The following is a 17,382-nucleotide window of genomic DNA, read 5'->3' as shown; positions in this document are numbered from 1 at the left end:
TATACAAGATGTCAGGAACTTAAATTCCTTTCTGGCCCTGCAAGTTAACTAAGTTCACTAAAACCACTCAAGTATAGAGGATATAGGATCTGTGTGGGTAACAGAGAACTGAAGAATGGACGTCGATCAACTTAAAACTGCCTGTACTATCTGAAGTGAGCCGCATTATTCATTGCTGGGGCAGTGCATGAGGACTTGGCAGCCTGCCTAATGGGCAGGGCTTACTGAGTTTCATTTTCCTTTCCCAAGGCTCAGAAGTTCCATCTTCCCGAACATTTCCCCCACTTCGAGCCTGCCTAGTTATTAGACACTAACGCTAAATTTCAGCTTTTGTGCAGATTCTTCAGACAGGTAAGTGACCTGTTTTTTAAAATGACTAGCCATCGAGAATTTTCTTTTTCAAAAAAAGATGTTTTATAACCATATATTAGTTGTAGAAGGAGGCATCCATTGTGACATTTTTATGCATACATACATCAAAATCACTTCTCTCAGCTTGCTCTCATTCTCCCTCTTAAACAATTTCAGCAGGTTTGTTTCACTGTTCTATTTCCATATATGTCTATACCTTCCCCGGGCCATATTCACTCCTTCTGCCTTTTGATGTCCTTGACCTCTTCCTACAATTACCTACCTCCTTTCTCATAGCCTGGCTTATTTTCTTTTTCTTTACTAAAATTAAACACACACACACACACACACACACACACACACACACACATGTATTTTAAGATGACTAGTTGGAGTTTTATTTTCTTGCTGCCTGTTCACTCTGTTTATTGATTACATGTGATTTGTAGAGGAAATTTAGAATAACTGTGAGCTTGATGGACATAGATCTATTTTAAAATCCCTCCCCACAGAATAACCCCGGCTTTCACTATATTTGATGTCAGTATAACTTGTGGAGGAGATGGGGAAAAACAAGTCGTTTAAGGATACAGGTGGACCTGTTGCAACAATGAGAAGTACAAGTTGTCATGTCGAAAACTAGCTTTACAACATTGGGGGGGGGGATTGGGGGGAGTGGGGGGAGGCTGGGAAGGGATGTGAAGGGTAAACGAAGGAGGAGGCTGCAATGCTTGATAAGAAATGTACGCATTATCCTGCCCATGTAATTGTAACCCCTCTGTACAATATGTTCACAAAAATAAAATAAAATAAAATAAAATGAAAAAAAGATCTATTTTAAAATATTTAATGGAATGTCTGTTGGATTTCCTACTAGATTGAGAAGTATGGAAGTGAAAACATGCTTGACTTGGCTGGAAGAAAAGTCTCTGCAAAATTATTTTGGAGGAAAACAATTTAGCCTTCTCTATAAGGCTAGTGTCCATGGATTCTCCAATTCTGCTTTATTGCAAAGATGCTCTACCCAAGGTCCAACTTTAACTGTGATGTACAATAAGTGTTTTGTTTTTGGAACATACATGGAACAGAGTTATCAGGAAGAAAAGAGAGATTTCAGCACAGTTTTTGTACTTCAAAATGCTAAAATTTCAGAATGTAAAATAGGACCATATGAACCGATTGCCTTGCTCAATGCTGACCCAGTTTTTGGAATCCCTTATTCAAACTTCTCTGTACAACTAAGTGATAAAAAGGTGATTCTGCAGAAGGATATAAATAAAAAACTTGGATTACTTGAAAATTCTACTATTTCCATTGAGGAGTGTGAAGTCTTTCGATGTGAAGGTAGGTTTAACCAAATAATTCTACTTAGAATTCTTTTTGAATGTTTGATAGTTTCTGAGTATTGCTTTAAAAAAAGTGATAATTTCTCTTGCCTTACATCTAGACAGTTGGACCAACACTAAAATCAGGGCACAAACTGTTTGCTAAAGTACAACTATAATTAAATGAATACATATATATACACATATTCATATATTATTTACAGATAGATGCATATATATGAATATATGTATATACATACACAAGTATGTGTTTGTAGTTAATATTTAACAGAATATCTCACCTCCTAACAAGATGAAATGTTAAACTCAATCTTATTAATTAATGTTATGTTGTACAGTACATCTCCAGGACTTATTTTGCATAATTGAAGGTATTTTTTTGGCTAACATATCTCCTTTCTTCCTTATAGCCCCTGGAAGCCATCGTCTAAATGTTGGCTTTTATGAATTTGGCGATTCAGATTATTCATGTAGACAAGATTATAAGTATTTTCCCTTTTATGTTTGGCATATTCATTTATAATATCCTACATATTGTTCCTAATGGCAGAACTTCCTCCCTTTTTAGGGTTGAATAATACTCCATTATCTTATACATTTTAAAATTCATTCATATATGTGGATTTATTGCATCCTAATTTTTAGCCTTTTTGGACAGATGCACAAGAATTGTATTGCTGAATTATAAGGTAATTCTGTTTCATTTTTTGAGAAATCTCCAAACTACTTTTGAGAGTAGTTGTCTTAATTTACATTCTCACCAACAGTATATTAGGGCTTCTTTTCCCCCATATCTGCACCAGATTCTGTTGTTTGTATTCTTGTTGATGCTCATTCTTATGGGGTAAGGTGGAATCTCAGTGTTTTGTTTTGTATTTCCTTTGTGGCTGGAGATGTTTAGTGCTTCTTCTTGTGTCTATTGTCTTTTTTATTTCTTCTTCTGGGATTATGTATTTAGTTCCTTAGCTCATTTCTTAGTTGGGATCTTGAATCTTTGAAGGTTTACTTTCTTGATCTCCTTTTATTACTGGTTATTAGGCCACATTGTTGTATAGCTGCAAAAAAATCTCTTTTCTATTCTGTAAATTTAACTTGTTTCGATATTGGACTTTTTTACTATTCCAAAAGACCAAAATGAATTTACTTTCCTACTAAAGGATATTCATGCTGTTCAGTGTTCTTACAGTATCATTATATAGGCATTTGTTTATAAAAACTCATTTGTATTGACTACCTGAAAGTAGAATTGCAGCTTAGTTAGATTTGAATAGATATTGTTTTAAATTTCAATTATCTATATCATTTCCAGTAGTGTTATGTCTGTTTCCCAGTATTCTTGATAACCTTTGATATCATCAAATATGAGAATATTTGCCATTGATGAATAAGGAATCATTTTTATTTTTGTTTATTCCTGATCACTAACAAGTCTATGTGCATCGACTACTTCAATTTATTCTATGAAATAGTTTTTTATATCTGGACATTTAAAAATTTGTTCCAATCTAACTACCTGTGGTGAATGACCAGCAGAGTGGGTCATTCTCTGACTACATTTTATTTTGGAGAGTATTCTAATATTTGGACAATATTGAAGGTGTAGAGAAGAGCCTATAATTAAGTTTATTTCTTATTACATATTTTGTTTTCCTCTGAGTGACTTTGATTTCTTTTCTGATTGTTCTACTCATTAAAAATTTTCAGTTTTTGAAAATCTAGAAGTTAAACATGAGCATATCATGATGTTATATGTCCTGGATCAATTAAATAAAGTTTTAGTGAAGTAAAGCACAATGCTTAATAGCTACATTACCACTCAAAAGCTTTTACATAGTGAACACTCTTTTGTAATCTCAAGACAGATGAAGATTATCATCATTATATTTTTTATTTCAGTAGATTTCTTCATGACTATTTCTATTTATTACCAAAAATAAACAATTATCTTGTCATATAAACATTAATTATTATTATTATTATTATTTTGCCAGTCCTGGGGCTTGAATTCTAGCCCTACACACTGTCCTTGAGCTTCTTTTGCTCAAAGCTAGCTCTCTACCACTTCTGACTTTTTCTGAGTAGTTTATTGGAGATAAGTGTCTCATGGAATTTCCTGTCTGGGCTGTCTTCGAACTGTGAGCCTGGCATATTACTTTTTTTGAATATTATATATATATATATTTATGTAAGTATACCAATTATATACTGTCTTGAGTCTGGTTCCTTCATTCAATATTATATCTGTGCAATTGAATTAATACAAGGATTGGAGTGACAAATATGACTCTAGTAACTAAATATCTTACCTATTTTCAAGTTGTACTAATACTCTTAAAGAAAGTGACCATCAAGAATCTCAGAGAAGCAGGGCACTGGTGGCTCACTCCTGTAATCCTAGCTACTCAGAAGGCTGAGACCTAAGGATCATGGTTCAAAGCCAGCTAGGGCAGGAAAGACCGTGAGACTCTTATCTCCAATAAACCACCAGAAAACTGGAAGTAGTGCTGTGGCTCAAGTGGTAGAGTGCTAGCCTTGAGCTGAAGAGTGGAGGAACAGCACCCAGGCCTAGAGTTCAAGTCCTACAACTGAAAAAAAAAAAAAGAAAAAAAAAAGAATCTCAGAGAAGTGCCAAGCATGGCAGTTCATACCTATAATCCCTGTCACTTAGGAAGTAGAGGTAGGAAGAATGTGGTCCAGGTGTTGCCCTGGCGAAAGTATGAGAACCTAACCCCAAAACAAATGAAAAACAGAAGGATTAGGGTGTGGTTCAAGTCTTTAGAGTGTTTACCTAGCAAGCATGAGGCCCTGAATTAACTCTCTAGAGAAAAAAAAACAGTTCTGGGCTATTCTCTATGGTTGTCTGCATACTTTGCCAAACTGGACATGAGCTTCCTAAATAAGAACAACAGTCATAGATTTTAAGTGAAGTTATGGACCTCCTTCTTCCATACTGGAGAGCAGTTAGGCTAGGAGGCATAGCAGAGATTTGGTAATGGCAAATGTCTGGCTCCAAGGAGGATACATTGCAGAAGACACACTTGTGCTCAGAATTCAGTGTTGTACTGAAAGATTCATTTTCCCCATTACGATGCCTAACTTCATCTAAAGACATCCTACTTTGAATACATCTGAAAATTTTTACTTAATTAAAGTACTTTTACTTTTCTTTTGGAGCACTTTTTGGTGTTGGAGAGATAGATATTCATGAACAGGAAATCAACATGTCAAATAATGGTTTAAACAAAACAGGATAGTGTGAGGCTGAGAACTCCTCCCCTCTGTCTGGGCAGTGTAATGCATGCGCAGGAAGTTAAATTTGGGGTTTTAAAATTCTTTTTATTCCTTTTAAATGTACTCTACATAGTGAAGGATATATATATATATATATATGCATATATATATATATACTTATGAATACATATATAATGAATAAGATATATGTATGTGAATATCTATATCTATACCTTGTAGTGTACTAGGTTAAACTGAGTGTCATAAGCAACGGTAAATGATGTAAGCTTTACTTACAATCTTTCCTAATATTTTTTCCAGGGTGGCATACCTTCAGAAATTCTATGAAACTGTATTTATTTACTATAAGTTATTTATTTATTTATTTTGGTTGGTCATAGGGCTTGAACTTTGGGTCTGGGCACTGTCCCTCAGCTCTTCAGCTCAAAGTGGGTACTTGAGCCATAGCACTATTTCCAATTTTCTGGTAAATTGGAGATAAGAGTCTCATGGACTTTCCTGCCCGGGCTGGCTTTGAACCATGATCCTCAGATCTCAGCCTCCTGAGTAGCTAGGATTACAGGTGTGAGCCACCAGTGCCCCGCTACTGTAATTCTTAACCACAATTCTTGTTAACGACAATCATGGAAAAGTTGAACACTCTTATAAAGATCATTAGTTGGTTTATTAGGACAGAAGATTATTAGCATGTTTTCAAAGAAACTAGACCATCCTTTAACTTCAACTGGATGAAAAAACATTTATTGTCTTCATCTTTCTCCACTTGATTGAACTCTTTAGAATTGTTTGCATGAGAAGGCTATTTGTTCTTAGTGAAGTCACTCATTCATTTAGTCAGCCACTCAACTTAAAATATCCATGATTTTTTTTTCCCCTAGATTTATTGGACCAAAGAAAGATAGAAGGGGCCACTGTGTAAGTCAATGTTGTTAACTTTCTTTTACTTATTTCTTTATTTTCAGTTTATTCTAAAAGAGGTTATACTAATAAAATCAATAATTCAAATCATCACAGGATCAATACAAGCCCAAATTCTACCTATATTACATTAAAAATAACACAACGGAGGGAATTAATTTCTATGTTATATGCTTGAAGGGAAAGAATTATTTGACTATATGACTCTGTTTTGCTGAGAATTTTTTCAGCAGTTTCAACTGTAAGGAATTACAATGGAACAAATAATGGAACAAATAATTATCAGGTAGAGAGTATACATTAATAGATTTCAAGAATATAATAGAAATTGTTACCTCTATAAACTTCAAAGTCACATACAATGTTTGCATTTCATTATTGATTAGTTTATCTTTATGTTTAACACAGATGATTTATGTGGCATAGAAGGTTAGGTCTGAATTGATTTTACATTTGATTAGTTTTGGCTGCAGTGTTATTTTTACATTTCCTTCTTTAATAATAGGATTTTTGTAATGGTAAATAAACTCAGGTCCTTATGCATGCTAGACAAGAGTTCATCCACTTAAGCCAGCCCTTTCTTTTTTCTTTTCTTTTTTATTTGTATTTTATTTTTGAGACAGAGGCTCTTTGTTTTTTGCCTGAGTTGACTCAGGCAAAAATTTTTCTTCCTTCTTACTCCAGCCTAATAGCTGGGACATATGTTAGCAAGCCCAGGTAACAATAGGGTGGTCTCTTGTCTTTATATGCAAGAAGGCAAGCGGCTAATAAAAATGAATAATGTATCCAACTTAGGAGTCTAAGATCTAAGGATTGTTGTTCTAAGTCAGTCCAGGTAGAAAAGTATGTAAGGGTCTGTGTCCATTGGTCAGCTAAAAGGATGGGCTGGAGTCTCAAGCAGTATCAGCCCTGAGTGAAAAAGCTGAGTGAGAACTTGAGGCCCTTAGTTCAAACCTGGTACCCAGCACCCACCCACCCATTTTATATTTAGATGTGCTAAGGTTATATGATTTGACTACATTCAATTGTTGAAATCTAATTTTTTAATGTGTTTAAATAGTCTCAGAGATAGTTTATTGTCTGCCTTGAGAACTTACAAGCCCTTTGAAGACCTGGTTCCGCAAAGTCGAATTCTGCTGCTGGGTCCATTTGGAGCTGGGAAATCTAGCTTTTTCAACTCAGTGAAGTCTGTCTTCCAAGGTCATGTAACACAACAGGCTTTGGTGGGCTCTGAGGCAGCTGGGATATCTAAGAAGGTAAGCATGTTCATGCTACTATGCCTTTATTCTTTAATTTTTTTTTTTTTTTTGTCAGTTGTGGGGCTTGAACTCTGGGCCTGGGCGCTGTCCCTCAGCTCTTCAGCTCAAGGCGAGCGCTCTACCACTTGAGCCACAGCACCACTTCTGATGCCTTTATTCTTTGTTTCAAATTCATTGGACAGTACCTGAAAGCCTTTTGCTAATCAACTTCATTAGTAAGTTTTTTAAAATATCAGTTTACTGCAAAAACACATACTCTAAAGTTACCTTTTTTTTCTCTTTTCAGTATAGGACATACTGGATTAAGGATAAGAATTGTGGTAAATTCCTGCCGTTTGTGCTATGTGATTCACTGGGGCTGAGTGAGAAAGATGGACTGTGTATGGATGACATACCAAACATTTTGAAGGGCCACACTGCTGACAGATACCAGGTAAGACTTGGCTGGTCATTAAGAAAATTGATTTTAAAAATGTTTATTTTACCTGCTGTCCCTAATGTTAGACTCTAGTATAACTTGGTGCATCTGCAGTTTTCTTTTCCTTCCTTCCTTCCTTCCTTCCTTCCTTCCTTCCTTCCTTCCTTCCTTCCTTCCTTCCTTCCTTCCTTCCTTCCTTCCTTCCTTCCTTCCTTCCTTCCTTCCTTCCTTCCTCCCTCCCTCCCCCTCTTTCTTTTTCTTTTTCTTGGTTGTGGGGCTTGAACTTTGGGCCTGGGTGCTGTCCCTGAGCTCTACAGCTCAAGGCAAATGCTCTACCTCTTGAATCACAGCACCACTTCTGGTCTTCTGGTGGTTAGTTGGAGATAAGAGTCTCATAGATTTTCCTGCCCAGGCTGGCTTTGAAATGTGATCCTCAGGTCTCAGCCTCCTGAATAGCTAGGAATACAGGCGTGAGCCACCGGCACCCAACTGCATTTATCTTTTTAAATTATTCATATCAACATTATTTTGTTCCCTTTTGCTAGTATATCTCAGAAAGAATAAAAAAATCCCCACTCTTCTATCATAGCTATCATAACTGGTACGAATTCTGTTTTACCTTCAATTAGTTTGGACTGTTCAAGAGACGATAGAAATCAAATGATATCAACTATACACCTAATTCATTTTTCTTATATAACAGGAAGTCTATAGGCAAGAAGTGTGGAGTTAAAGTGACAGCTTTCTAGAGTTACTAATTTCAGAATTTTCAAGCTGTGTAGTGTACTTTGGACTGATGTTTGTATACCCACTAAGTCTACATGTAGAAGCCGGAGAAAAATGAGGGAGGGGGTAACAAGTTTGACAAGATGTACTCACTACCTTATGTATGTAACTGTAACCCCTCTGTACATCATCTTGACCATAAAAAACAAAATAAACAAAAAAACCCAGAGTGATTTAAAGATGACACCTTTGGCAGTTGCTAGGTGGTGAGGTACAGTCCCTGTGAGCCTCCTGGACGCCATTAGTGCCTCTAGAAGAAGGGATCCTAGAAGTCTCTCTCTTTTTTGTTGTTGTTGATGGTTGTGGGGCCTGAACTCTGGGCCTGGGCACTGTCCCTCAGCTCTTTAGCTCAAGGCAAGCACCCTACCACTTGAGCCACAGCATCACTTGCGTCTTTTTTCTGCTTATGTGGCGCTGGGGAGTTGAACCCAGGGCCTCATGCATGCAAGGCAAGTGCTCTACCACTGAGCCACCTTCCCAGCCCCTAGAGGTCTCTTTTTGACATGTGAGGACACAGCAAGAAGGTGTCTGCCTCCAAGGCAGGAAGAGGGTCCTCAAGAGACACCAAATCATCTGAAAGCTAGACTTTACAGTCTCCAGAGCTGCAAAGATAAATATTGGTTGTTTTAGCCACCTGCCTGTGGTAGTGTGGTCCATCTTCTGTATCTTCTCAAGGTACTTGTGCAGTACATCATCTCTGTCATTGTGCCAGGAAGAACAGGAGAAATTTTTAAAAAAAATTGAGTCTCTGTGTAGTGGTAAATTTCCGGTCATTTTCATACACAGATAGATCTGAATTTAATCACTAAGCTACATTGTATCAAATAGTTGTGCTAGCATCTTTTTTTTTTTTTTTAAAAAATTTTTATTGTAAAGATACTGTACATAGGAGTTACAGTTGCATGAGTAAGGTAATGAGTACATTTCCTATGAAGCATTGTTACCTCCTCCTTTGTTTTTCCCCTTCTCTCCCTTCTGTCCCCACCTCCCCAATTCCTCCCTCCCTCCCAAAGTTGTACCCCTCCCCTTCCCAAATTAGAAAAATGTTTACATAAGATGCAGGGCACTGGAATCAAATACAGTGACAACTGGGGTTATAACATGGGAGAAAAACATACAAAAGAGACAAAAAAAAAATCACAGTCAATTAAGAACAACAGCGACAACGAGAAAACCTCTGTGCCCCTATCTTGGGGTTCATTTCGCTTAGCATCGTCTTATATGGTCATATGTACATAGATTTTCATGTTTTCTGCTTGTCTGGTAAGATTATCCTAGATGTATATTAATTATTGCAACTAAGGGGCACCATGGGACCTGGCTTACTTCACTTAATATAATTTTTTAAATACAATTTTCCATTTCCTAACAAATGGGGTGGTGTCATTCTTTCTGATAAGGCATAGAATTCCATTGTGTATATAATCCATTCATCTACTGAGGGGCATCTGGGTTGGTTCCAAAATGGTGCATATGTGAATAATGGTGAATAATGCTGTGATAAACATAGTTGTGCTAGTATGGCCTTGTTTGTGATCATTTGGGTAAATGCCCAAAAGTGGGATTTCTGGGACATAGGGGAGCTCTTTTGAGGAACCTTCATACTGCTTTCCAAAGTAGTTGAACAAGTTTACACTCCCACCAATAATGCAGTAGGGTTCCCTTTTTGAATACAATGTATCTTACCAACATCATCCCTCCCATGGTTCTCCTCCATCGTTCCCCATCCCATCCATACTCTCAAGTTTCATAGTTCAATTTTTACATGATGTATATTAAATATACTGACATTGTTTGCTAAACCCTATTTTTATCACAGATATTCTGAATCTGACCTGGAGATAACCCAGAAGTATACAGTTTTAATCAGTTCCCTGAGTAATTCTACAGCAGCTCTACAGAGCCTCAGTTGGAGACTACTGAAAACAATGATTAGTAGGACTATTTATTTTTCACTGTGGCATCACCATGAATTGGGAAATGGAATTCCATAGATGCCAGGCAGTTCACATATACACATGACATAAATTCATGAAGTGATAGCTATATGGTAGCAGGGACTGCTCAGCTTGGATGAATGAGCCAGTCCAGGAATGGTAGACATTCATATCCTATTTTTGCATCATACTAGATGAGTCCATGTTCTGTTGTTAAAACATCACAACAGCACAGACTGGATAAATTATAAAGAAAAAATATTTATTTTGGCTGATGATTCTGGTCCAAGATCGAGGGGCTACACCTGATGATGGCTTTCTTGTTGACAGATTTCCAAGGTGGTACAGAGCATCGCATGTCAAGATATGGGAAGCATGCATGCATGTGTGTGTGTGTGTGTGTGTGTGTATGTGTGTGTGTATGTACTGGTAGCCAACTATAAAGCCACAAGTATTAAATCATAAAAGGAGGTCTACCTCAGTGACCTTATTCATCTGAATCTCCTAAAGTGCCACTTGTCAATGTCATCATTGAATTAAGTTTTCAACTACTTAATACCTTAAATTGGTGAATAAACCCCAACATAAGATTCAGAGGGGCGAATCAGATTCAAACCACAGCACATACTGCCCAGAGCCAATCCCTGTGTCCAAGAGATATGTATTTTTAAGCTGATGTCTCAGGTCAGGTGTTGTTTCTGTTGTTGTTGTTTTTGTGGTTGACATTTCTATATATGCATACACCTAATAAAACTAATAACTAATAACCTAATAAAACTCACCCCCACTCTCTCACTATTACTTCCTCTCTCCTTCTAAAATAATTTCAAATAATTTCAGTATTATTCTGTTTCCATAAATGCAAATTGATTACTTTGGCCATATTCATCCTCATTTACCCTCTCTGTTAGCCCTTTCCACTCCTACTGATACTGCCTACTCCCCAACAGAACCTATTTGCCTTCCTGTCATTCATTTGTATATGTGTTAATTGTACCCAGAAATTTTACCATGGTATTTTATACATGCACATATTATATTTTAATCTATTGCTTTGCCTTTCCCCATCCTCTATTGCTTTCTCTTTCCATCCGCCTACCTTCTGTCCCCCTATTTATTGATCAATAGCCATCCTTATGCTGTTTCTTTTTTTTTTTTTTTTTAAATTTTATTTTATTTTATTTGAGAACATACTGTACAGAGGGGTTACAATTACATGGGCAGGATAATGCATACATTTCTTACCAAGCATTGCATCCTCCTCCTTTGTTTACCCTTCACCTCCCTTCCCAGCCTCCCCCCTCCCTCCCATCCAATCATACCCCCCCTCCCCCCCCCCCCACCGACATTGTAAAGCTGGTTTTGACATGACATTTTGTACTTCTCATTGTTGCAACAGGTCCACCTGAATCCTTAAACGACTTGTTTGTCCCCGTCTCCTCCACATGTTATACTGACATCAAATATAGTGAAAGCAGGGGTTACACTGTGGGGGAGGGACATACAAAGCAACAAAGAAATAATCTTATAAATGCATTAGAAACACATGCATGAAAGAAACAAAAACATTAAAATACATATTTGAGGTTTTGTTTTCCTAACATCACATTATCTGACTTTTTCTGCTTGACTCATACCTATACTAGATATTGCAAATAAGGGAAACCATGGGACCTATGTTTCTTTGGGCCTGGCTTACTTCACTTAATATAATTTTTTCCAAGCCTTTCCATTTCCTAACAAATGGGGAAATGTCATTCTTTCTGATGGAGGCATAGAATTCCATTGTGTATATATACCACATCTTCTTGATCCATTCATCTACTGAGGGGCATCTGGGTTGGTTCCATGTCTTAGCTATGGTAAATAATGCTGCAATAAACATAGTTGTGCTGGTAGCTTTAGTGTGGCCTTGTTTGTGATCATTTGGGTAAATGCCCAAAAGTGGGATTGCTGGGTCGTTGGGGAGCTCTATGTGGAGTCTTTTGAGGAACCTCCATACTGCTTTCCAAAGTGGTTGAACAAGTTTACATTCCCACCAACAATGAAGTAAGGTTCCTTTCTGTCCACATCCCCTCCAGCATCTGTTGTTGTTAGAGTTCTTGATTTTTGCTGTTCTAACTGGAGTGAGGTGATATCTCAATGTTGTTTTGATTTGCATTTCTTTTATGGCTAGGGATGTTGAACATTTCTTCATGTGTCTATTGGCCATCCTTCTTTCTTCTTCAGAGAAGCTTCTCTTTAAGTCTTTCGCCCACTTACTTATTGGGCAGTTGTTTCTTTGAGGATTTGTTGTTGGGTGGTTTAATTTTTTGAGTTCCAAGTATATTTTAGATATGAGACCCTTGTCCGTTGTATGGCTAGTAAAGATCATCTCCCAATCCGTGGGCTTTCTATTGATCTTGCTAGCTATGTCATTTGCCCTGCAGAAGCTCTGCAACCTTATACAATCCCATTTGTCCAGCCTTTCTTTGATTTGTTGTGTTTCCGGGTCTCTATTCAGAAAATTTCGGCCTGAGCCAAGGAGACCCAGGGTTTCTCCTATTCCATCCTGTAATGTTTTCAGAGTGTCTGCTTTGAGTTCAAGGTCTTTGATCCATTTGGAGTTGATTCTGGTGCAGGGTGATATATAAGGATCTAGCTTTAGTTTTCTACATGTAGTTAACCAGTTTTGCCAGCACCATTTACTGAAGAGGCTGTCTGTCTTCCATTCTATTGTTTTAGCTCCCTTATCGAAGATTAGATGGCTATAGGTCTGTAGGTTCATTTCTGGGTTTTCAATTCTAGTCCATTGGTCCTGAGGTCTGTTCTTATGCCAATACCAAGCTGTTTTGATTACTATGGCTTTATAGTAGAGTTTGAAATTTGGTATTGATATTCCTCCAGCAGTATTCTTTCCGTTGAGGAGCGTTTTTGCTATTCGGGGTCTTTTATTGTTCCATATGAATTTTTGGATTGCCTCTTCTATTTCCTTGAAGAATGAGGGTGGAATTTTGATAGGTATTGCGTTGAATTTGTAGATAGCCTTGGGCAGTATTGCCATTTTCACGATGTTAATCTTTCCAATCCAGGAGCATGGGAGGTTTTGCCATTTTTTAAGTTCTGTGTTGATTTCCTTTTTCAAGATTTTAAAGTTTTCATCATAGAGGTCCTTCACTTCTTTAGTTAAGTTAATTCCTAGGTATTTTATTTTTTGTGAGGCTATTACAAATGGAGTTGCTTTCCTAATTTCAGCCACACTTTTCTCATTGTTGGCATACAGAAAAGCCATTGATTTTTGGGGGTTAATTTTATAACCTGCTACTTTGCCAAAGTTTTGAATCAGCTTGAGTAATTTGGGAGTGGAGTCTATGGGATTCTTTAAATACAAGATCATGTCATCTGCAAAGAGGGAGAGTTTTATTTCTTCTTTCCCTATTTGGATCCCCTTTATGTCTGCATCTTGTCTTATTGCTGTAGCTAGGCATTCTAATACTAGATTGAAGAGAAGTGGAGAGAGTGGGCATCCTTGTCTTGTTCCTGAGTTAAGAGGAAATGGCTTTAGTTTTTCACCATTGAGTATAATGCTGGCTGTAGGTTTGTCATATACAGCCTTTATTATATTGAGGAATGTTCCATGGATTCCTAATTTTTCCAAAACCTTCATCATAAAGGGGTGTTGGATCTTGTCAAATGCTTTTTCTGCGTCTATTGAGATAACCATGTGGTTCTTATTCTTGCTCCTGTTGATGTGATGAATAATATTAATTGATTTGCGTATATTGAACCAGCTTTGCATCCCTGAAATGAATCCTGTTTGATCGTGGTGTATGATTTTTTGGATGAATTGTTGAAGTCGATTGGCCAAAATTTTGTTGAGAAGTTTCGCATCAATGTTCATCAAAGAAATGGGTCTATAGTTCTCTTTCTTTGATGAGTCCCTACCTGGTTTTGGGATGAGGGTTATGATGGCTTCATAGAATGTGTTCGGTAGTGAGCTTTCTCTTTCAATTTCATTGAAGAGTTGGAGGAGAATTGGTGTGAGCTCTGCTTTGAAGGCCTTGTAAAATTCCGCTGTGAAACCATCTGGTCCTGGACTTTTCTTAGCTGGGAGGTCTCTTATTGCTGTTTCTATTTCAATGCTTGATATGGGCCTGTTAAGATAGTTTGCCTCATCTTGGTTTAGTTTTGGCATGTCAATATTTGCTAGGAAGAGGTCCATTTCTGTCAAGTTCTCAAACTTATTAGCATAAAGTTTTGAGAAGTATTCCCTTATAATGTTCTGAATCTTGCTTGTTTCCGTGGTGATGTTTCCATTCTCATCTCTGAGTTTATTAATTTGGGTGTGTTCTCTTCTTTTTCTGATAAGATTTGCTAAGGGTCTGTCAATTTTGTTAAGTTTTTCGAAGAACCAACTCTTTGTTTTGTTGATTCTTTCTATAGTTTTTTTGGATTCTAATTCATTTAATTCTGATTTAATTTTGATTATTTCTTTCCGTCTACTGGATTGGGGTTTATCTTGCTGCTCTTTTTCAAGGAGGTTTAGATGTGTCATTAAATTGTTAGTTTCAGATCTCTCCAATTTGTTGATGTAGGAGCTCAGAGCTATAAACTTGCCTCTGAGTACTGCCTTTGCTGTGTCCCAGAGGAGCTGGTATTTTGTGTGTTCATTTTTGTTGAATAGCATGAACATTTGAATTTCCTTTCTAATCTCTTCCATGACCCACTCATGATTCAGCAGTGTGTTGTTCAGCCTCCATGTGATACCGGACTTTCTTTGGTGGCTTTTGGTGTTGAGTTCTAACTTTATTCCCTTGTGGTCAGAGAGAATGCAAGGTACAACTTCAATGTTTCTGAATTTAGACAAGTTTGCTTTGTGGCCTAAAATGTGGTCTATTTTAGAAAACGTTCCATGTGCTGCTGAGAAAAACGTGTATTCTGATGCTGCTGGGTGAAATGTTCGGTAAATGTCTGTTAAGTCTAGTTGATCTATGCAGCTGTTTAGATCTGCGGTTTCTCTGTTGAGTTTTTGCCGAGTTGATCTATCTAGTGGGGAGAGTGGTGTGTTAAAATCCCCAACGATTAATGTCTTTGGATCTATATGGGATTTGAGGGAAAGTAGTGTTTCTTTGATAAATTTGGGTGCTCCATTGTTTGGCGAATAGATATTTAGAATTGTAATATCCTCCTGAAGGAGAGATCCTTTAATTAGTATGTAGCGACCTTCTTTATCTCTTTTCATGAATTTTAATTTGAAGTCTATTTTATCTGATATTAGGATTGCAACTCCCGCCTGTTTATGCGGTCCGTTTGCTTGGTAGATTTTGTTCCAGCCTTTAACATTGAAAATGTGTTTGTTTTTATGGGCAAGATGTGACTCCTGCAGGCAGCAGATAGAAGGGTCTTGTTTTTTAATCCAACTAGACAGTCTATGTCGCTTAATTGGAGAGTTCAGTCCGTTAACATTAAGAGATAGGACTGAGAGGTATTTGGGAGTTCCTGCCATGTTATCTACCTTCTTGGGGGCTGCGAAAACTGGGTTCTTCCTATGGTTCTTGGATTCTCAGTTTGGGTGCAGTTTCTTGGCCTTTATTGCGGTCTTGTTGGTTTTCTATGTGTAGGACATCTTTAAGAATCTTTTGTAGGGCTGGTTTGGTGGAGATGTATTGTTTCAATTTTTCTTTGCTATGGAAGGTTTTTATTTGGCCTTCAGTTATGAAGGAGAGTTTAGCTGGGTACAGTATTCTTGGTTGATAGTTGTTTGTTTTTAGGGCATGGCATACATCATTCCAGGCTCTTCTTGCTTTGATTGTCTCTGCTGAGAAATCTGAGGTGATTCTAATTGGTTTCCCTTTATAAGTGATTACCCTTTTCTCCCTGACAGCTTTAAGGATCTTTTCCTTGTTCTGAGTTGATCCTGTGTGGATTATAATGTGACGGTGGGATGTCCTATTCTGGTCTGGTCTATTTGGGGTTCTAAAGGCTTCTTGTATCTGGACAGGCCTATCTTTTTGCATGTTTGGGAAGTTCTCTGCTAGGATCCTGTTAAACAGATTTCCTAGACCATTAACTTCTGTTTCTAGGTGTTCCTCTATACCCATTATCCTTAGATTAGGCCTTCTGATGGTGTCTTCCAGGTGTTGGATAGATCTATCATATTTCTTGGACTTGTCTTGGATGGTTGTATGTTCTTTCTCTATAATATCTAGGCTGTCTTCAATCCCTGAGATTCGATCTTCTGCATGGTCTAACCTGCTGTCAAGACTCTCTACTTTGTTTTTTATCTCTTTTCCTTCTAGTTGGTCAGCTTTGATGGCTTCAAGTTCTTTGTTGAAGCTCTGTTTTAGGTCTTGTATGAATTTCTTTACTTCCTTAATTTGGTGTTCAGTGTTTGTCCTCAAATCACTTAGTTGATTGGTTATGGTTTCTTTGGGCTCCCATTCCTTCTGTTGGGTTCCATTCAGCATTCCCTTTGTGGTCTCCCTGACTTCCTTCAGCTCTTTGTTAATGGATTCCATGAATGCCTTTAGTGATCTTTGTGTGTTCTCTACCTGGTCTCTCAATTCCTGTATTACTCTTTGATTAGCTTCCTCCCGTTCGTGGGATTCCTGCAGATCTCTTTGAGTGTTCTCAGCCTGCTCACGCCATTCCTCCCTTTCTCTTTGAGTATTCTCAAGTTGTTCACGCAAATCCTGTATCAGTTTTTGAGTAGCTTCCTCACGCTTATGATATTCCTGTATAAACTTCTGGGATGCCTCCTCTCTCTCCCTATCACGCTCATACAGAGTCCTTTGTACGTTGTCAAACTTTTCATTTATCATGTTTGCCACCAGTGTTTGTAGAGCTGTTTGGGAACTCTCCTCTGGATTATTCATTATCTGTTCTAACCCCTGATTATCAGGATTGGGAATTGAGATACCCGAATTTGCCATTTTTCTTGTGTTTTTCCGGCTTACTCTGCCCATTTGAGATGAAGATAGCACCAGTTTTGTGCTAGAACACTATCTTAAGGCAACCATCAACCAAAGTTTGCATTTGTACAGTCAATAGTCTACAGATACAATCTAGTTCAACAGATACATCTATTCGACATCAAACAACTATATGTTAAAGAACTTCGAACCGCAGAGAAGAAT

The 17,382-nt window shown here is 37.5% G+C and overlaps 1 protein-coding gene across 3 annotated transcripts in view; it reads left to right on the top strand.

Annotated features, from left to right (window-relative positions):
* Window positions 1-265: 265 nt before the first annotated feature.
* Window positions 266-17,382, top strand: part of Ifi44 (interferon induced protein 44) — a 38,356-nt gene continuing 21,239 nt past the window's right edge. For all 3 annotated transcript variants that reach the window (XM_042680450.1, XM_042680440.1, XM_042680432.1), the window contains exons 1-5: window positions 266-351; window positions 1,229-1,695; window positions 5,828-5,864; window positions 6,928-7,123; window positions 7,413-7,559. In XM_042680450.1, the coding sequence (XP_042536384.1) occupies window positions 1,239-1,695; window positions 5,828-5,864; window positions 6,928-7,123; window positions 7,413-7,559 (837 nt within the window). In that variant the 5' untranslated portion in view covers window positions 266-351; window positions 1,229-1,238. The remainder of the gene's footprint in view (window positions 352-1,228; window positions 1,696-5,827; window positions 5,865-6,927; window positions 7,124-7,412; window positions 7,560-17,382) is intronic.

This window comes from Dipodomys spectabilis, unplaced genomic scaffold, assembly GCF_019054845.1.
Source record: "Dipodomys spectabilis isolate Male_0828 unplaced genomic scaffold, ASM1905484v1 ptg000002l, whole genome shotgun sequence".
NCBI classification, from domain to species: domain Eukaryota; kingdom Metazoa; phylum Chordata; class Mammalia; order Rodentia; family Heteromyidae; genus Dipodomys; species Dipodomys spectabilis.
Note: the sequence above shows the minus strand (reverse complement) of the source record. Positions and strands in the feature narration are given on the sequence as shown.